The following is a 21895-nucleotide window of genomic DNA, read 5'->3' on the forward strand; positions in this document are numbered from 1 at the left end:
CAGATTTGGGTTGAGCCAAAACCTGTTTGTCACGTGTATTTTGTTCTTGTAATTCCGAGGTCCAAGAATCATTGTAAGGAGGAAGGGAACTGAAACCCCTGCAGTACATCCAAATCAAATCTCCGCTCAGCTTTCCCTGTTCCAAGGAGAAAGCCCCCAGCCTATCCAATCTTTCCTCATAGCTGCACTTTTCCAGTCCTGGCAACATCCTCGTAAATCTCATGTGTGCGCTTTCTTGTGCAATTACATCTTTTCTGTAATGAGGTGACCAGAACTTCACACAGGGCTCAAGTTGTGTCCCAGCTAATGTTTTATACAGTTCCAACATAACCTCCCTGATCTTCTATTCTATACCTCAGCTAATAAAGGGAAGGATTCCACAAGCCTTCTTAACCACCTTATCGACTTGTCCTGCTACCTTCAGGGATCTGTGAATATTCAGTCCAAGGTCCCTGATTTCCTCTACACCTCTCAGTATTCTCCCATTTATCGTGTATTCCTTTGCCTTGTTTGACCTCCCCAAATACATCACCTCACACTTCTCGAGGTTAAATTCCATTTGCCAGATTTCTGCCCACCTGACCAGTCGATTGATGCAGTCTACACCTATCCTTCTTGCTGTCAACCATGCAGCCAGATTTGTGTGGCTTGCAAAATTCTTTGTCATGCCCCCATCATTTACGTCCAAATTGTTAATATATACCACAAAAAACATGGGACTGAGTATTGAGCCCTGTGGAACCGGACTGGAAACAGCCTTCCAATCGCAAAGATATCCATCAACAATTCCCGTTTGTTTCCTGCCACTGAACTAATTTGTAGCCAGCTTGTTACATTCCTCTGGATTCCATGCGTTTTTATTTTTTTTTAATCAGTCTGTCATGTGGGACCTTGTCAAAATCCTTGTTAAAATCCATGTAGACCACATCAACTGCACAATCATCATCAATCCTTCTTGTCACTTCCTCAAAAAAATTCAATCAACTAAGTCAGACACGTCCTTCCCTGAACAAATCCATGCTGACTATTCTTGATTATCTGTGTCTTTCTAAGTGACAGTTTATCCTGTCTCTCAGAATTGATTCCAGTAATTTGCCCACGACTGAGGTTAGGCTGTCTGGCCTGTAATTATTCAATCTATCCCTCACTCCCTTTTTAAACAAAGCTACAACATGAACAGAGCTCCAATCCTCCGGCACCACATCTGTATCCAGTGAGGACTGGAAAATGATGGTCAGACCTTCCACTACTTCCTTCCTGGCTTCATTTCACAGCCTGGAGTACATTTCATCTGGCTCTGGTGATTTATCCACTTTCAAGGATGCTAATCCCCTTAATACTTCCTTTCACCTGATGTTTATCGTATCCAATACCTCACATTCCTCCTCCTGCTTAACTGCATTGTCAGCATCTACCCGTCATCTTCCACCTCCATACATGGGGATCTTTTTTGGTCTTTTCTCGGCTTTACTGTTTCCTTAGTTATCCTCTTACTCTTAAAGTATTGATAAAACATCTTTAGGTTCTCCTTGATTTAATATTATAATCATTATATTAATTATCAACCACAACATAAGAATTAATTGAACTTTATTGCTCTGTGTATTGGTTATCAGGCACAATTTAACAATTAACGAGGGCTTTAAATGAAATAGTGGGGGGTGAGGGATCAAGTGAGGGAAGATGTGATAATTTAAAGAGAGAGAAGGCAAGAGAGCAAGATAGCAATAAGGGTAATGATATTCAGGGTGTGGTGGGAAGGGACAGTGCGTACAAACTCAAGAGTGAGCCAGCAGATAGGACTAGAGGCTGTGAACGAGCAGAATGGGGGGAGGGTTCGGGAGAGGTGAGATTTAAAAATCCAAAGAGAAAGGCCAAGACATTGGAACAGTATAGCATTGTGGGTAAAGACAAGCAGAATGGGACAGGAAGGGGCAGAGTTTTTAACAAAAATTGTACATCAGCGAATAGGATCATGGAAGGGAATAGAAGCAAAAAAATCAAATTAAGATTTCTTTATCTGAATGTGTGAAGCATCTGCAATAAGATTGATGAACTAATAGTATAAATAGAGGTACATGATTTCGATCCAATCACCATTACAGAGACATGGTTACATGCTGATCACGTTCAGAAAATAAATATTCCAGGGTACACAATATTTCGGAAAGACAGACAGAATAGCAAAGGGAGAGGGGCAGCACTGATGGTAAAGGATGACATAACGGCATTAGTGAGAAAGCATCTGGCCTCAGAAGGTCATGAATTTGAATCAGTATGGGTGGAAATAAGGAATAGCAAGAATCAGAAAACACTGTTGGGAGAAGTTTATAAACCCCTAACAGTAGTTACACCGTTGGATAGAGCATTAAACAAGAAATTGCTGGAGCTTGTAACAAAGGCAATATAATAATTGTGGGGACACTAATCTTCATATAGACTGGGACAATGAAATTGGCAGGAGTGGTCTAGAAGATGAGTTTGTCGAATGTTTTTGGGATTGTTTCTTGAAGCAATACGTTGTGGAGCCAACCAGAGATAAAGCTATCTTAGATCTAGTATTGTGTGATGCAGCACAGTTAATAAGCAATGTCATAGGAAAAGATCCACTGGGAAACAATGATCATAATACCATTGAATTCCATATTAAGTTTGAAAGAGAAATCCTCAATCACAAACAAGAATCTTAAAGTTAAACACAGCCAATTATGTAGGCATGAGGCGAGAACTGGCTAAGGTTAATTGGGTAAATAGACTAAAAATTATGGCAGTAAATCAACAGTGGGAAACCTTTACAGAAACAATTCAAAATGTTCAAGAAAAACACATTCCTTTGAAAAACAAAAATTCAGCAAGAAAGACCCATCCATGTCTCACTCAGGATGTTAAGGATAATATTAGATTAAAAGAAGAAGCTTACAATGTTGCAAAAAAAAGTAGCAAGTCTGAGAATTAGAAGTGTTTTAGAAACCAGTAAAGGGCCACCAAAAAGTTGATATAAAAGAAAAAGAAAGGATGAGAGTAAACCAACCAGCAATATAAAAAGATTGTAAGAGATTTTATAGGTATATCAAAAGTAAGAGAGAAGCTAAAAGAACGTTGGTCCCTGAGAAGCAGAGACAGAATAAATTATCATGGGGAATGAGGAAATGGCAGAGGAATTGAACCAATATTTTGTGTCTGTCTTCACAGTGGAAGACACAAGTTCCAAACAAGAAATAAACAGTAACCTAGGGGCTAAAAAGTGAGGAAATTAAGGAAATTCATATCAACAGAGAAAAAGGGCTGAATTTTACAGAGCCCCTGACATTGGGGGTCATGTTGGGGCTGATGGCGGAAAATGCCTCCAGGAGAGGCCCATCACAGACCTCAAAGTCGGGAGGGCCCGGTCCCATAGTATCGGCAGTGACGAGGCCTTGTGGTGGCTCCCCCACTGCTCGGTGACAGGCACCCAATTTAAATATGTTAATTAATGTAAATTAATGAATTGATTAAAGTCACGCTCCCGTCGTGTGTCCCGGAACAATATTGGTGCCAGTGGCCAGCACTCCTGCACCTTCAGGTCCCCGTCTGGGATGGAACACTTGTGTGGAAGGGGGAGCAGGTAGGATTTTCAGTGTGGGAGGGGGGGAGTGGAGTCAGAGTCATTTCATCGGTGTAGGGAATGGAGGGAAGGGGTAAAGTTTAAAGTTTATAAACTTTGAGGTGGAAAGGTCAGGTGCACAAGGTAAATGTTCTGTGGGGGGTGGGGTGGAGAAGACAAGGAATTCAGTCTATGGTTGTTGGGGGTGGGAGAGGGGCAGATAAATTACTTTGTTTTTTATATCCACTCTCCTTTAAATATTTAAATGTAATGAGAGGGCTCAAAGCCCTTTAAAAATGGCATCTGTGCCAATTCCAGGGACAGACCTCCCGCCCCCTCCACATCATTGGGGTTTGGGGCGATCCGCCCCAGCCATTTAAAATAGTGGCGGCTCCGCAATGTGTGGTCTGTGTGGACGGACTGCCATTGTTTACATCTAGTGCCGGTTTTGACGGTGGGAATGTAAAATGCAGCCCAATGTATTGGAGAAATTTAAGGGACCAAAATCTGACAAATCTCCAGGACATGTTGGCCTACACCCTGGTGTTCTAAAAGAGATAACTGCAGAGATAGTGGATGCACTAGCTATGATTTTCCAAACATCCTTTGATCCTGGAACGGTACCATCAGATTGGAAGTTGGAAATTGTTACACCGCTTTTCAAGAAAGGAGGGAGAGAAAACAGGGAACTCCATCCCAGTTAGCGTAACATCAGTTGTTGGGAAAATGCTGGAATCTATTATTTAGGAATAATAATTATTAAGGAAAAGCACAGTATGATGAGCACATTTTAACATAGTTTTACAAAAGGGAAATCCTTTTTGACAAATTTAATCGAGTTTTCTGATGATGTAACTAATAGGGTAGATAAGGGGAACCAGTAGATGTAGTATACAAATAGTCGTTTGGTAGTACAGAACTTGAGAATTGCTGAAAATAGAGACATGTTTTTGAAGCTTTTCGTCTTGCACTCAACAGGACACTGATCCTGGGTTACAATGGCTACCCTGATCACATCATTTCTCACTGCATATTGCACAAACTTATGAACGGGCCAAATCCCGTCATTTTCGGTCCTGAAAAGTGCCCAGTCTACCTCAAATTACCTTGGAAGGGTAATGTATCCCAAAACGTTGAACAGCTAAAGCTCGCTGTTTCACGCTGCTACTATGCAGTAGCAACATGTGTGGTGTTCACCTCTAACAGGATGCTGCTGTCAAGCCAGAAAGACGTCTTGTTTATCACACAAATGAGTAATATGTAATATGAATTTCAATGCTAATGCGATGCTAAGTACATCCCTAACACTGGTGGATCGTATCAGACAACATGTCCCTTCTGCTGCTCACAGCGGGCAAGGTACAGGCTGTACCCAACCAGCCCTTGCTTGAAAAACATAAAACACAGTATCTAACATTCGATGTGATTCCACAATTGGACAACATTTCCTAAATAATCTGCTGTGTGTTAGGAATTACGCTGACAACCAATTTAAGATTGTCAGTAGGGCTCACAGCATGTACTGGAAACTACATATATTAACACACAGGGCCCTGTTCATTGCAGACAGAAAGACCATGTACACACATTGCGCCTCTTTCAGCTGAACAGAATAAGTTGCAACCATTCGTTGGTTCATTCCTCAGGGCAATGCTTTAACCAATCAGAGTCAAGCTGTTTGGTTTAAATTTCAAACAAAGCTTGGCAGTTAACAGTCCGTCACCATAAACTACTGCATTCTCCATGGCAATGCCTCTACCAATCAGAGTTCACTTGCCAACCAATCAGCACTGTCTTCTCAGGCAGTATAAGTTGTTGTTGTTTTCCCTGATATTGCTTATTCTTGTGTATTGCCCTGATGAGTGCAGGATGAAAAACTTCAACAACACGTCTCTATTTTCAGCAATTCTCAAGATGTAGCACACCAGGATTTCCAAAAGGCATTTGATAAGGTGCCACACAAAAGGTTAATAGGCAAGATAAGGGCTCATGGAGTTGGGGGTAATATATGAGCATGGATAGATGATTGGTTAATGGACAGGAAGCTATGATTGGGCATAAATGTGGCATTTTCAAGTTGGCGGGCAGTGAATAGTGGAGTGTCGCAAGGATCAGTGCTGGGTCTCAGCTATTTACACTCTATATTAATAACTTAGATAAAGAGACAAAGAGTAATGTATCTCGGTTTGCTGATGATACAAAGCTAGGTGGAAAAGTAAGCTGTGGGGAGGACACAGAGAAGCTACAAAGAGATATAGACAGGTTAAGTGAGTGGGCAACATGATAGCAGATGGAGTATAATGTAGGGAAATGTGAAGATATTCACTTCGGTCATAAGAATAGAAAAGTAGAATATTTTTTAAAGGTGTGAAACTTATAAGTGTCAATGTTCAAAGAGATTTTGGTGTGTTTGTACAAGGAATGCAGAAAGTTAACATGCAGGTACAGTAACAATTAGGAAGGTAAATGACATGTTGGTCTTTATTGCAAGGGGATTGGAGAACAGGAATAAGGAAGTATTGCTACAATTGTACAGGGTTTTGGTGAGACCACATCTGGAGTATCTGTGCAGTTTTGGTCTCCACATTTAAGAAAGGACATGCTTGCATTGGAGGTAGTACAGCAAAGTTTCACTCGATTGGCCCCTTGGATGAGGGGGTTGTCCTATGATGAGAGGCGAAGTAAATTGGGTCTATATTCTCTGGGGTTTAAAAGAATGAGAGGTGATCTCATTGAAACATATAAGGTTCTGAAGGGACTGAATAGGGTAAACACTGTGGGATTATTTCCACTGGTCGGGGAATCTAAAACATGGGACACAGTCTCAGGATAAGGGGACGGTCATTTAGGGCTGAGATGAGGAGAAAGTACTTCACTCAAAGGGTTGTGAATCATTGGAATTCTCTACCCAAGAGGGTTGTGGATGCTCCATCGTTAAATACATTTAAGGCTGGGGTAGAGTTACAGAGTCATACAGGATAGAAGCAGGCCCTTCGGCCCATCATGTCTGTGCTGGCCATCAAGCAGCTATCTATTCGAATCCCATTTTCCAGCACTTGGCCCATAGCCTTGTATGCTATGGCATTTCAAGTGCTCATCTAAATACTTCTTAAATGCTGTGAGGGTTCCTGCCTCTACCACCCATTCAGGTCGTGTGTTCCAGATTCCAACCACCCTCTGGGTGAAAAAAATTGTCCTCAAATCCCCTCTTAACCTCCTAAAAACAGATGAACAGATTTTCACTCTCTCAGGGAATCAAGGGATATGGGGAGTGGGTGGGAAAGTGGAGTTGAATCCTAAGATCAGCCATGATTGTTTTGTATGGTGGAGCAGTCTCAATGGGCTGTATGGTCTATTCCTGCTCCTATTTCTTGTGTTCCTGTGTTCTTAACTCTAATTATATTTCCCTGTATATTGGTTATCAGATCCAATTTAACATCAACTGAAATTCTATACCCTCAGTAATGGTTATCAAACCCAAATTAACATTCAGCTGTTACTTTATACATGTGTATTTGTTAATCTGTCCAATTTAACAATTGACTGTAAATTTATTCTCCTGTGAATTGCGATCATACCCAACATAACAATGAACATAAGAACGTAAGATGGAGCAGCAGGAGTAGGCCATTCAGCCCTTCGAGCCTGCTCTGCCATTCAAGATCATGACTGATCTTCTCCTTCAACACCATTTTCCTGCACTATCCCCATATCCCTTGATGTTTTTAATATGTAGAAATCTATCGATCTCAGTCTTGAACATACTCAACGACTGAACCTTCACAGCCCTCTGGGGCAGAGAATTCCAAAGATTCACCACCCTCTGAGTGAAGAAACTTCTCCGCATCTCAGTCCTAAATGGCCTGCCTCTTATTCTGAGACTGTGTCCTCTGGTTCTAGACTCCCCAGCTGGGGGAAACATCCTTCCTGCATCAACCCTGTCGAATCCTGTAAGAATGTTGTCTGTTTGAATGAGTTCACCTCTCATTCTTCTAACTCCAGAGAATAAAGGCTCAGTCTATTTAATCTTTCCTCATAGGACAATCCCTCCATCCCAGGAATTAGTTTGGTGAACATTCGTTGCACTCCTTCTATGGCAAGTCTATCTTTCTTTCGGTAAGGAGACCAGAACTGTACACGATACTCCAGGTGTGATCTCACCAAGTTGCTATATAATTGCAGTAAGACATCTTTATTCCTATACACAAATCTTCTCGTAATAAAGGCCAACATACTATTTGGTTTCCTAATTGCTTGCTGGATCTTCATGTTCGCTATCAGACACTTACGAACAAGGACACCCAAGTCCCTTTGAAATTCAACACCTCCCAGATTCCTGGGACACAGTTTTGGCAAATTCAATGGATATAATGTTCTGGAGAGACAGTAGCGTGGCAGGGTGGCATCACGGTTCAGTGAATCCTCCCTGACCACCCTCCTCCAGGCTGTGTGGGCAGGGCGGGAGGTCCTCTTCCCCAGCAATGGTAGGAAGATGCCCTCTCGCCTGAACAAGGCAGCCTGGCTTGAGGTGGCTCAGGAGGTGAGCAGCCATGGTGCCATACGGCACGACTGGGTGCAGTGCCGGAAACGGATGAATGACCTGCTAAGAAGTGTGAGAGCAAATACCAATGTCTATCAGGGCTCCTTTGAAACTGGGTGCACCCACACAGAGTAGCATATGTGTGTCACTGCCTTGCTGAAGATGGGGAGGTTGGGTGGGGAGGGAATAAGCGCCATGAATGGTGCAATGAATGACACAACTTCCCCTTGTCCGTTGCTCAGGGAATGGCACCTACATAAGTGGCTCACTCAGACGTGCACACCAAGAACCGCCCCCCTTCCCCCACGTTGTGGCCAGGAACTGTCTTTTGACATATATCACCCTGTTGACATGTTATTGTTAATATCTGCCCCCGTTGCCCCTCTAAGTGGGCCCCGCCTACAATTCGAGGGAATCCTCCAGCACCGGAGGAGGTTCTGCCAATTTGCTTAGAGTGAGGGATTCCGAGGAGGAGGCCCTGCAGCTGGCACCAAGGCAGCAGGCACGCTCATTCGGGCAGATTGACATCGGGCTCCAAGGTGAGCAGACGTCCAATTGATATTAAAGATGGGCAATGTGAATTGTTGGTTTGGTAATGCAATGCTGCTCACATTGTGAATTGTGTTCCAGCAGAACTGATAATGTCCTCTTCCCATTGTGTCTTCCAGGTGTAAGAACAGAGTCGAATCCATCTGCGTGTGTGTCATTCACCACCTCAGAGGAAGAGCCAGACTCTGAGGAAGCAGCGTCCCATGACACTAATGCACCTTCCACCAGCACAGATACAGTCACCTGGGTGGGTATGAGTCTGGCCTTACAGTGTGGGTCACAATCTGGTGAGAGCACTGCACACACGCCCGAGCAGCTGACTGAGGCTGAGACAGCCGTGGCCCCGGACAGTCAGAGACCCGTGAGTGGCCAGGCCCATGCTGAGCCCCAGGTTACTGATGACCATCTGCTGTCGACAGACCAGGGCAGTCTGGAGCTGTTGGGAAAGTTATGGCAACTGCCGGCGGAGTTGCCACAGGCCATGTGCTGCCTTGAGTGGATGATAAGGGAGTCTATCCACGTCATGACTGCTGCCATGTCACAGGCATGTGAGCGCCTGGAATTATCCATTGAGGTGGCGGCGGCCCTCGTGGTGACCCGGAATCAAATAATACACTCCTACCTACTATCCCTTGCCGCTACCGTCACATTCATTGATCAGTGGTTAGGTGCGAGAGGGACCAGGGGCCTGGAGAATGCCCCTGCTCCGGATCCCTCCCGGATGGCAGAGGGGTTCCAATGAACCCTTAGATGGAGGAGGTGAGCCAGCACAACATATCTGGGGTTTCCCCTCCAGGCCATTCCAATATGGATGCTGGCACCTCCACCTGTGAGTGAAGCTCCAGTAGCTGCGACAGCTGAGGAGGGTTCTGTGATGACGCAGGATTCCCCGAGCCAGCCGGGGCCCTCCAGACCTCGTGTACACAGAGGACGACCACCAAATGTTTTCCTGTGTGAATGATGTGTGCCAGCATTTATCACCAGTGTCACATCCCTCGCTCCGATGACCCTCCAGGAAAGCTAATGTATGCAATCGAATCATTGCCATGTCACAATAACTCATGAGCCTCCCAATGGATCCAGTGACATGGACATGGCAGCTTCCTGTTATAAGACCTCATTAACCTCATAGACCGAGGATGAATTCAGTTGACGTCTCTCCTCATAATTCCAGGCCTGCCCTCTATTGGGTGCGTATTTGTGCAGAGCACTGCGAGCAGGAAAGAAAGGTCATGCCCTTTTTGGCCCATAGTACAGGACACCACCCGATCTATCCAGGCATCGGGAACACATTTAGAACATGCAGATCGCCCGCTCAATGGCAGATCTTTCAACCCAGTGCATGGTGTTGTATCTCTCCTCTGCAGCAGTGGTGGGGTCTCTCACTGGTGTCAGGAACCATGTCTGCAAGGGATAGCCCTTATCTCCAAGAAGCCACCCCTCCATCTGAGCCAGTTCAGTGAACAGCAGTGGCAGCTGGGACTGGCACAGGTGTCATGGCAGCTGCCTGAGAAGCGGTCGCAGGTTTGCATGAAGCATCTCCAGTGATGAAATACCAGCTGCAACTAACTTAAGATGATTCCTTTAATTGCAGGTGGTAGCCCGGTGAGAGGCCTGATGGCCACATGGGTGCAGACTATGAACCCTGAGGAGTATGGCTCTCCGGCAATGGTGCTGAGACCAATGGCCCTTTGGGCCTGGCTGTGAGGGTCTGTCCTGAAGTGGACATACTCACTGGCCCTCCGGTGCAGGGCAACGGTGACCTCCCTGATGCAGCGGTGCACTGCTGACTGTGTGACCCCACAAATGTCTCCGGTGGGCCCCTGAAATGCTGCATTGACATCAAGCTTCAGAGCCGCTGCCACTATGAGGACCACAGGCACAGGATGTCGACTGAACTCCATGGGCTGCAGGTCATTGTTGAGTAGGGCAGTGAGACGTGTCATCACCCCCTTTACCTGCACAATCACCTCAGAAACTGGTGCTCTGGAGCCTGTAGATGCACGGCAACCACAATGGCGAGCTCCCCTCGGGGGCTGCTGCTCACGACTGGGGGCCTCTACATGGACTACACGTGCCTGTTGATCTTGCCTCCAGTGCATACGTATCTTCAGGAGAAGCAGATTGCTTGCTGTAGGATGAGCCAGAATATTTCCATGTGATAAATGAAGTTGTATCCTTCATTTATTGGAAGGTTCTGAACAGGATAGGGATTGGTGTTGACGGGTACATCAGGTGCTAACATGGATCAACTATGTGGTGTGCCATGGTATTGCCCATCTTGGTAAACACTGAGAGGCACAGCATGCCGACATCAAGATCTGACCAGCTACATCGATTTCCCCCACCATTCTTATAACCTTAAAACTCCTACCCTGTCTGGCACGCACCCCAAACACTGGGTAACTGGAGTGTCATTTCTCCTACACAGACACAAATAAATACAAAGGGTACAGTGTTTATGCAGAGAGGGTACACGGATTCTCCCTTCCAGAATGCAGAGTGAGATCCCAGAATATCCCCCCTCCCTCCTCCCTTCCAGTAAGCAGAAAGAGATCCCTGAATATGCCCCCTCCCTCCTAAATTCAAATATTCAGAGTGAGATCCCTGAATATCCCTCCTCCCTCCGAAATTCCAAAATTTGAGTGAGATCCCTGAATAACCCCCGCCCTCCTCCCTTCCACAATGCAGAGTGAGATCCCTGAATATCCCCCTCCCCCCTCCCTTCCTGAATGCAGAGTGAGATCCCTGAATATCCCCCTCCCCCCTCCCTTCCTGAATTCAGAGTGAGATCCCTGAATATCCCCCTCCCCCCTCCCTTCCTGAATTCAGAGTGAGATCCCTGAATATCCCCCCTCCCCCCTCCCTTCCAGAAAGCAGAGTGAGATCCCTGAATATCCCCCCTCCCTCCTCCCTTCCAGAAAGCAGAGTGAGACCCCTGAAAACGGAACTTATCTTCCACGTGAAACCTCTGCCTCTGATGTCCCATCGGATTTTCTATTCGTGAATGGGATGGCACGTGATGGCTGCCCGTTCAATTTAAAATCCGGAATTGTTCAGGAAAGACGGGCTTTATGATCTGCAGAGGTAAGTATGGTTTTACATACTCTAATTGAGGTGCCGCTGCCGTGCGGCGGGGGGGTGGGGGGTGGTCACACCGAGGTCACCCTGCCACCGGTAATTTGCGGTGGTCCCATCTCGACACCGCGGGTCGAGGGGGGTCTCTCCCCACTGAATTTTACCAGCCCCCGCACCCCGATCCACGGCATCGAGGGGCCGGTAAAATTCAGCACAATGTATTTGTTTAATTTAAAAACAAGAAATGCTGGAACCACTCAGCAGGTCTGGCAGCATCTGTGGGAAGCGAAGCAGAGTTAACGTTTCAGGTCAGTGACCCTTCATCGGAACTGACAAATATTAAAAATGTCACAGGTTAAATGCAAGTGAGGTGGGGGTGGAGCAAGAGATAACAAAGGAGAAGGTGTCGATTGGACAAGGCCACATAGCTGACCAAAAGGTCATGGAACAAAGGCAAACAATATATGAATGGTGTGTTGAGAGACAAAGCATTAGTACAGAATAGGTGCTAACGCACTGAATATTGAACAGCAGCAAGTACATACATGAAAAAACACAGTGGGTAAGCAAACTGAACAAGCATTTACCCGTGCATTGTGAAAAATTGACGAAGTATGTCCTGTGCACAAAAAGCGGCACAAATTCAACCCTGTCAATTCCAGCCCCATCAGTCGTCTCTTGATCATCAACAAAGTAGTGGAAGGGATCATCGACAGTGCTATCAAATGGCACTTGCGCAGCAATAACCTGCTAAGTGATGCTCAATTTGGGTTCAGCAAGAGCCACTCAGCTCCTGACCTCATTATAGCCTTGGTCCAAACATGGACAAAAGAGCTGAACTCAAGAGGTGAGGAGTGAGTGACTGCGCTTGACGTCAAGTCATCATTTGACGAGTGTGGCATCAAGGAGCCCTGGCAAAACTGCAGTCAATGGGAATCAGGGGGAAAACTCTCTGCTGGTTGGAGTTATACGTAACACAAAAGAGGATGGTTGTAGTTGCTGGAGATCAATCATCTCAGTCCCAGGACATCACTGCAGGAGTTCCTCAGTGCAGTGTCCTGGGTCCAACCATCTTCAGTTGCTTCATCAATGACCTTCCCTCCATCATAAGGTCAGAAGTGGGGATGTTCGCTGATGATTGCACAATGTTCAGCACCATTTGCATCTCATCAGATACTGCAGCAGCTGTGTCCAGATACACTAAGACCTGGACAACATCCAGGCTTGGGCTGATAAGCAGCAAGTAACATTCATGCCACACAAGTGCCAGGCAATGACCATCTCCAATAAGAGAGAATCTAGCTATTTCCCCTTGATGTTCTGTGGCATTACCATCGCTGAATCCCCCACTATCAACATCCTGGAGGTTACCATTGATCAGAAACTGAACTGGAATAGCCACCTAAATGCTGTGTCTGCAAGAGCAGGTCAGAGGCTGGGAATTCTGCAGCGAGTAATTCACCTCCTGTCTCATCAAAGCCTGTCCACCATCTACAGGGCACAAGTCACGAGTGTGATGGAATACACTGCACTTGATGAGTCCAGCTCCAGCAACACTCAGGAAGCACGACATCATCCAAGACAAAGCAGTCATTTGATTGGCACCCCACCTACCATCTTCAACATTCATTCCATTCAGAACCAATGTAGTGGCAGCAGTGTGTACCATGTACAAGATGCACTGCAGGAACTCACCAAGGCTCCTTCAACAGCACCATCCAATCCCGCAACCTCGACCACCTGGAAGGACAAGGACAGCAGATGCATGGGAACACCATCAGCTGCAAGTTCCCCTGGAAATCACACAACATCCTGTCTTGTAAATATATCACCGTTCCTTCACTGACACTGAGTCAAAATCCACAACACTCTTTCAAACAGCACTGTGGGTGTAACCTACATCACACAGTCCGCAGCGGTTTCAGGCAGCGGTTCACCACCACCTTCTCAAGGGCAATATGGGATGGGCAATAAATGCTGATCTTTTCAGCGATGCTCACATTCCATCAACAAAATGAAAAAGAACGAGGTTTTCTGTTGGTTTAAAGCATTGTATTAGTTTGAGGTGCTGTATTAGATTGAGTTGTTCTATCAGTTTACGGTGTTGAATTAGTTTCAGATTATGTATCAGTTGAATTCTGCAATGTATTGTCACAAATAACCCACTTTAATCACTGAACTGATTGTCCACAGTTAAAGAGGGCGGCCACATCCCAGAGTGCAGTGGAACAGTCCTGAGAGAGACACTCGAACAGTTGGAATTTAATATCTGAATGGTCATAGTCACTGAAACAATGTGAGATCTAGAGATGGGACTGATGGTGTTTGAGAGAACAAACTCATTGCTGGGAGAATAGAGTTTCTAATTTTCATGAGTTAATTAACATAATCAGAATTATTCAGTCTTTGAAGTTTTCCAAATAAATCTCAGCACTAAATATATTCACAACACAACACAGACTGAACTCGATGTTGAAATCGGTTTGTTCAAATTCAAGAAAACAATTTGAACAATGTTGCAACCTCAATATCCTCCAGGGAGATTCCACAGGGTATAAATTAAAGGATCAGGGAATGTACTGACTCAGAGTTTAATACAGAGAGAGATTGTCTGCAGTACGAAGGGACAGATCACTTCACAGAAAATGTACGAAACATTTCACAGTGTCATTAAGATATATTACCTGATCCTTGCAGTAATTGGTGTTCCTGGTAAGTGACTCTAACCATCGAGATTGTGTTAATTTGTGTCTCTGTTTTTTTCTCTGTGACTGATAATGTTACATTGCTGATCTATTGCTCACTGTTATACAGAGACCAGATCAGTGATATCATTTCCTTAAGTTAAATGGCCTGAATTATCTCTGTGGTTTTATTCCATTTCCTCAACTGAAAATAAATCTCTGTTTGTAACTCACAGGCTCTCTAAATTATCCAGTTACTGCTTTTATTGGAATATCATATGTCGATATTAAGTTCAGGTGAGGAGGAGTCGAAGGGATTGCCTTTTGCCCCTCTCCTTGTTTGACCGCAATAGGAATTATTTATTTTGAAACATTGGATGTGCTGACCAAGTCAGTGAGTGTTTAACCCTTTGTGTGCTACAAGACAGTTTTTCTTGAGTTTTAACAAGAAAGCGGTTAATTAATTGTACTTAAAATAAAAACTCGATCGAAGGGAAAATAATAAACTACACTCCAACTTTCACACACAGACATCGACATACAAACACACACGTGTACACACACACACACACACATGTATACACACACTAATGAGAAACACACACATTGATAGATTACAGATTGATGAAAAATAATTTGTTTGGATTAGAGTCCAGAACAAATAAAAATAATATATTGTCTGTGGGACTGGTAATTTAATTGTCTTCCGGATTAATTAATGTTTCTGAAATCTCTGGCTGGTAGAGTGCACTTGCAGCTGGTCCACCTAGTTTAAAGTTTTCTTGGAGACAGTGATGTAGATGGATTTCTCCCCCTGGGATCTCTGTGTGTAATGATGACAAGCTTGGTCAGGATTCAAAGCTTGCCGTATACCTGGAGAGAGGGAGAGAGAGAGGGATAGCCCCACTGGGGTCTTGCACTTGTTGGCTCTCAAAGCTTGTCCGCTATGTGTAACAAAAATTCCAAGTTCACACAGCCTGGTGGGGACTGTCACATGGTCCTCTCAGTTTTTTATTACTTTACTGAGGTGCAAAGTCTAAGAATCCCAAATCTCTCTCTGATCTTATTGTTTCAATGTTTACCCTCAGGAGGTATGTCTCCACAGTAAATGTTCCAAGATGGCTTTGAATGTCTTGCTAACGAGGGCGATAATTTACTAGATAATTTACTCAAATGTTCAAGCCACTGTCCTGGATGGGAGGTTTTTAGACACACGTCTCCACTTCCATGTCTTGGAATGTGAGGTATTTCAACACAAATTGTGGTGGCCATTTTAGCTGCCAGTTTTATTAAAGTTGCATGTAGGATACCAGCTTTCCTTTTTAAAGTTTAATGCAGGTTTCCAACCAATGAATTAAAAATCCTCATTCAGCATAGCATGTTTTCCTGATACCTCCCCACCATGCAGAATGACGTTTTATGCGGGCTTGGGTTTTTCATATATCGACATGTCCAGTCATTGGAAGTTCGTAGGTTATTCTTAGTATTTCCTTATGGTACATCGGTGGCACCACTATCTGGTTAACCACTGTCCACTCTTCATCTGTAGGTCTATGAGGAGGTCTCCACTTTCTCATCAGCACCTCCTTCTGACACTCTGGGACTCCCTTTAGTTTAGTTTCAGCTTGGGCAGTCTGTACTAACTTTTTGAATACTGGGACAGCTTGCTGAGCCTCGACCAAGGAAGATCTGTTTGACACATCCTTTGGGTCTTCTAACTTCCCAAAGAAGGTTCCAGATAAGCAGACAGTAGGGTCATCTGTCTGCAGTGTCATTTCAGCCTCCTGTGTCGGAACTTGTGGACAGAGTCACCACACAATCAGAGACAATGCCAGGAACCTTCTTCAGCAACTGCTCTGTCTCTTTAATCTCTTTCAGTCTGTCTAAAACCACTGAGGAAGATACCAACTTTACCCCCACAAGATCATAACCCAGGAGCAGTTCGACTCTGTCCACAGGTAAACTAAGGACAATTCCCACAGCTCAATGTCCTGAAACAAGGTCGCACTCCAGGTGCACCCGATATAAAGGTATGGACATATACTTTCTCGGCTAGCATTTATAAATACGCATTCAGTGCACTCTCTGGGGGAAAGGTCATGCCTTTTCCCAGTAGAAGGGATGAGGTGGCCCCTGTATTCCTAAGTATGACAGTGGGCTTGCTTGCCTCACTCGAAGGGTATTGGAACACTTTTCCTGAGCGCACAAAATCCTGTTAACTGTCAGGCATTCTGTTACATTTTCCAGCACTCACACCTTGCAGTGCTGCGGTAGCACCACTATCTGGTGAACCACTGTCCACTCTTCATCCGCAGGTCAATGAGGAGGTCTCCACTTCCTCATCAACACCTCCTTCTGGCACTCTGGGGCTGCCTTTAGTTTAGTGGTAGTTTTAGGGGGTCTCTCTGCCTCAGTTACAGCCACAGCCTGGTCTGCTGTACTTTCCATCAGGGCCCCTTTTCTTGCACTGGTCTTGTTTACTCTGATTAATCCTATGGGTTTTCCCCATAACTTCCAGTAGTCAGCTCGAAGGTGACCAGCCTTGTTACAATGGCGTACTGCTAAAAATTCGGAACCGCCCAATAGCAGCCTGAACAAGCTTACCTTGAGTTTGAAAGAGTAAAGCAGCTCATTTTTGACCAATGGATGTGAGCACTCAAGATACAGCCCACATATGAAGACCTGAGAGAGGTGATCCTTCTCGAGGAGTTCAAAAACACAATCCTCCTTTCCATTAAAACCCACAAAAGAGGAACAAAAGGTTCCAAGATCCAGGCAGGATGCAATCCTGGCTGATGAATATACACTTGTCCATAATTCCTTACCCCAAGGAAAACCCTTCCCTAGTTGCCCTGCAAACCCAAAAAGGATAGAAGGTGGGAGGGTGATAGGAGCTTAAACAGCTATTTGTGAGATGATAAAGCTGGACACACAGGGGGCCCTCCTCAGGTGAGAAAGGATGGCGCTGAGAACAGGAGTGATGCCTGAACCCTGTGTGTCTCCATTGTAACAAGGCAGGTCAACTTCGAGCTGACTGCTGGAAGTTACAGGGGAAACCCGGAGGATTAATCAGGGCACACCAGACCAGTGCAAGAAAAGAGGTCCTGATGGAAAGCACAGCAGACCAGCCTGTGACTTTAACTGTGGCAGTAAGACCCAACAGACCTATTGATGTGAGTGCAGGAAAGCACAACAAATGCCTGAGAGTTACCAAGATTTTGTATCGCAAGGATAACATCTCATAGTCTTGATTCTGAACTCTCATCAGACAACAGTGAATCGACCTCATGGGGTTTTTCCTGTTTGCTTGCTTTGCAATAACAGTGTCCAGCTGTCTGCTGGCCACTTCAAATGTCTTGCACGCTTTTCAAAAGAGACGAAAGACATGCTTGACCTGATGCCATTAGATTTCATGGGGTCCGAAGTCGATGTTGTGGAAACTCAGGGCAACACTGGGCGGTACAGTGGCGCAGTGGTTAGCACCGCAGCCTCACAGCTCCAGCGACCCGAGTTCGATTCTGGGTACTGCCTGTGCGGAGTTTGCAAGTTCTCCCTGTGACTGCGTGGGTTTCTGCCGGGTGCTCCGGTTTCCTCCCACAGCCAAAGACTTGCAGGTTGGAAGGTAAATTGGCCCGAGTATAGGTAGGTGGGGATGTGGTAGGAATATGGGATTAATGTAGGATTAGTATAAATGGGTGGTTGTTCGTCGGCACAGACTCGGTGGGCCGAAGGGCCTGTTTCAATGCTGTATCCTTAAATAAAAAATAAAGGAAAAGAAAACTCCTTCCTGACTGTATCCCACTGTGTCACCACCTCTGTCTGTCTGTTCTGCCGATGTGTTGGACATATGGTGATGGCAGTGTCTGGGACATTGTAAGGTCTGATTCTGTGAGTATGACTATGTCAGGCTGTTGCTTGACTAGTCTATGGGCCAGCTCTCCCAACTTGGGCACAAGCCCCCAGATGTTAGTTTGGAAGACTTTGCAGGGTCAGATTTGCTGTTGTCATTTCTGATGCCTGGTGTTCGGTCCTGTCTTATTACTTATTGACTTTGCAGCAGTTTGAAACAATTGAATGGTCTTGTTAGGACATCTCAGAGAGTAATAAGACTCAATCACATTGCTGTGGGTCTGGAGTTACATATGGGCCAGACCAGGACAGCAGATTTCCTTCCCTAAAGGACGTTCATGAACCAGATGGGTTTTTACGACAATCAACAATGGTTGCATGGCCATCATTCGACCAGCTGTTCATTCCAGATTTATTAATTGAATTCAAATTCCACCTTCTGCCATACTAGGATTCGTATCCATGTCCCCAGAGCAATACCCTGGGTCTCTGGGTTACTAGCCCAGTGACAATGCCACTAAAATACTGCCTCCCCTATCTAAATTTAATATAACCTCTCTGGTTTTATTTCTCTAACTCTTGAAATGAGCCCCAGTGCATTTCCATGATCCAGTTCACCTTCGTTCTGAATTTAATTCTGGGGTCAAAAGCACCAGAGCAAAACCACATCTCTCATTTTCTGGGACAGCCTGTTCTGGTAACGGAGGACAGCTACACCAATGCCACTGGGGTGGAGGAGGTGTGGGCTGGTTCTTGGGCTGGGGATCCCCTGGCCAATCAGTTGGTCCACATCCCTGGGGTCCATCATATTCCCACTGGAGCCTCCTGCTCTTGGGAAGATTTTCCATGCTTACCTCTCCCTCTGTTTTTCTGCTGGAACCATTTACACCTCCTCTGGTCCCATCTTCTATTTCTTTAATTGTCCCATTCTCCTTACACCATCATCCCTTTTGTCATTGAATCCCTCCTGCCCACTACCCGATCACAGACCCTCCCCTTTGTTCTTTCCTCCCCCTATTGCTCACTTTTCACTGGCTCTGTCATTGCCTTAAAACTGTTAATCTCTAATATCTTCCAGTTCTGTTCAAAGACTGTCAGCCTAAAACATTAACTCAAGTTTCTCTCTCCACTGATACTGCCTGACCTGCTGAGTGTTTTCAACATTATCACAGTCTCATTATTTTATTTTTACTCAAATACTTATTGTCTCTTCTCAGACATGGAGAATGTTTGATCAGTAATTTCCAGTCTCTTTTCCCTTACAGTTAATTTAGTGACGATTGTGATCCTGTCCCGTGGATACTGTGGACTCTCCACCTGCACCACTCGTTACCTGGTGGCCATGGCAACGGCAGATCTACTGGTCATTATCACTGAGGTCATACTGAGACAGATCCGTTCTTATTATTTCCCATTGTGTTTTCTGAACATCACCCCTGTGTGTAGTATTATCTATGTCCTGAGTTGTGCAGCTACAGAGTGTTCTGTCTGGTTCACCGTCACCTTCACCTTTGATCGATTTGTGGCCATTTGTTGCCAGAAGCTAAAAACTAAATATTGCACCGAGAAAACTGCGGCTGTGGTTCTAGCAACAACCTGCATTCTGCTCTGTTTAACAAACATCCCCTTCTACTTTAGATATGAATCTTATGGGAGAATCGACAATGTACCTTATCTCTGTATTATAAAGCCAATCTATTATACTGATCCCAGATGGGTGGGATTTAAATGGTTTCATACAGTTTTAACTCCATTGCTCCCATTTGCTATAATTCTGTTGCTCAACGCTCTAACAGTCAGACACATTTTAGTGGCCAGTCGAGTCCGTAAGGGACTGAGGGGTCAAAACAAGGGAGAGAATCGCAGTGACCCAGAGATGGAGAGCAGAAGGAAGTCTGTGATTTTACTCTTCACTATATCCACCAACTTCATACTTCTGTGGTCAGTATATGTTCTATATTTCTTATATTATAACATCGCAGGAAGTGATCCCAACAATTCCAGAGATTTTGTATATTACTTTGGACATGTTGGAACTGTGCTGCTCAATTTAAGTTGCTGCACAAACACATTTATTTATGGAGCTACTCAGTCCAAGTTCAGAGAGCAGGTAAAGAGTGCGGTGAAATATCCGGTTATATCAATTATTCAATTAATAAATAAACAAAACAACTGAGAGCAGACGAGAGGTGGGACCCAGTGTTTCCAGTCCATGAATGTAATATTTATCCACAGACTTCCATTAACTGAATGACACCAGAAATCATTGGGGATCTGAAAATGCTCCCAGCAGTGACAGCAGCCACTGTGTTTAGGACACAGCTCCTGTGTTTAGTACATGGCTCTGTTTTAGATGACAATTTCTGCCAGTTTCTTTCAGGACACATTCCATCTGTAAACAGTGACTTCAGCTATTTAGTGCAGTATTTCATTTGCAGCTTCCAGAGTCAATAGAGTGGTCAGACTGAGCTGGGCTATGGTTCAGGGGCTGTATTACATACTCTCTCTATTAGACTATCTCTCTCTCACAATCTATATCAATAGTCTCTCTCACACTGCCTCATACACACCCACTCCATCACACTGTCTCACACACACTCACTCTCTCACACTGTCTCACACACACACTCTCACTCACTGTCTCACACACACTCACTCTCTCACACTGTCTCACACACACTCACTCTCTCACACTGTCTCACACACACACTCTCACTCACTGTCTCACACACACTCACTCTCTCACACTGTCACACACACACTCACACTCACACTGTCTCACACACACTCACTCTCTCACACTGTCTCACACACTCTCACGCTCACACTGTCTCACATGCAGTCACTCTCACACTGTCACACACTCTCTCTCTCTCACACTGTCTCACACACACTCACTCTCTCACACTGTCACACACACACTCACTCTCTCACACTGTCACACACTCACTCACTTTCTCACACTGTCACATACACACAATCACCCACTCACACTGTCTCACACACACACTGTCTCTCACACTGTCACACACACTCACTCTCTCTCACTGTCTCTCACACACTCACTCTCTCACACTGTCTCACATGCACTCACTCTCTCACACTGTCACACACACTCACACACTCACTCTCTCACACTGTCTCACATGCACTCACTCTCTCACACGGTCACACACACTCACTCTCTAGCACTGTCACAAACACTCACAATGTCTCACACACTCACTCTCTCACACTGTCACACACACTCACACTCTCACACTGTCTCACACACACTCACTCTCTCACACAGTCTCACATACTCACTCGCTCACACTGTCTCTCACACACTCACTCTCTCGCACTGTCTCACATGCACTCACTCTCTCACACTGTCACACACACTCACTCTCTCACACTGTCTCACACACACTCACTCTCTCACACTGTCTCACAAGCACTCACTCTCTCACACTGTCACGCACACTCACTCTCTCACACTCTCACACTGTCTCACACACTCACTCTCTCACACTCTCACACTGTCTCACACACATTCACTCTCTCACACTGTCAAACAGACACTCACTCTCTCACACTTTCTCACATGCACTCACACTCACACTGTCTCAC

General features: G+C 45.1%; 1 protein-coding gene across 1 annotated transcript; it reads left to right on the forward strand.

Moving 5' to 3' along the window:
• Positions 1–14395: 14395 nt before the first annotated feature.
• LOC137351493 (probable G-protein coupled receptor 139) lies at positions 14396–20459 on the forward strand. The gene is made up of 2 exons (XM_068015942.1): positions 14396–14462; positions 19549–20459. The coding sequence occupies exons 1-2, from the start codon at positions 14396–14398 to the stop codon at positions 20457–20459; spliced, it is 978 nt and encodes a 325-aa protein (XP_067872043.1).
• Positions 20460–21895: the final 1436 nt, after the last annotated feature.

This window comes from Heterodontus francisci, chromosome 36 (genome assembly GCF_036365525.1).
Source record: "Heterodontus francisci isolate sHetFra1 chromosome 36, sHetFra1.hap1, whole genome shotgun sequence".
Classification (NCBI taxonomy): Eukaryota; Metazoa; Chordata; class Chondrichthyes; order Heterodontiformes; family Heterodontidae; genus Heterodontus; species Heterodontus francisci.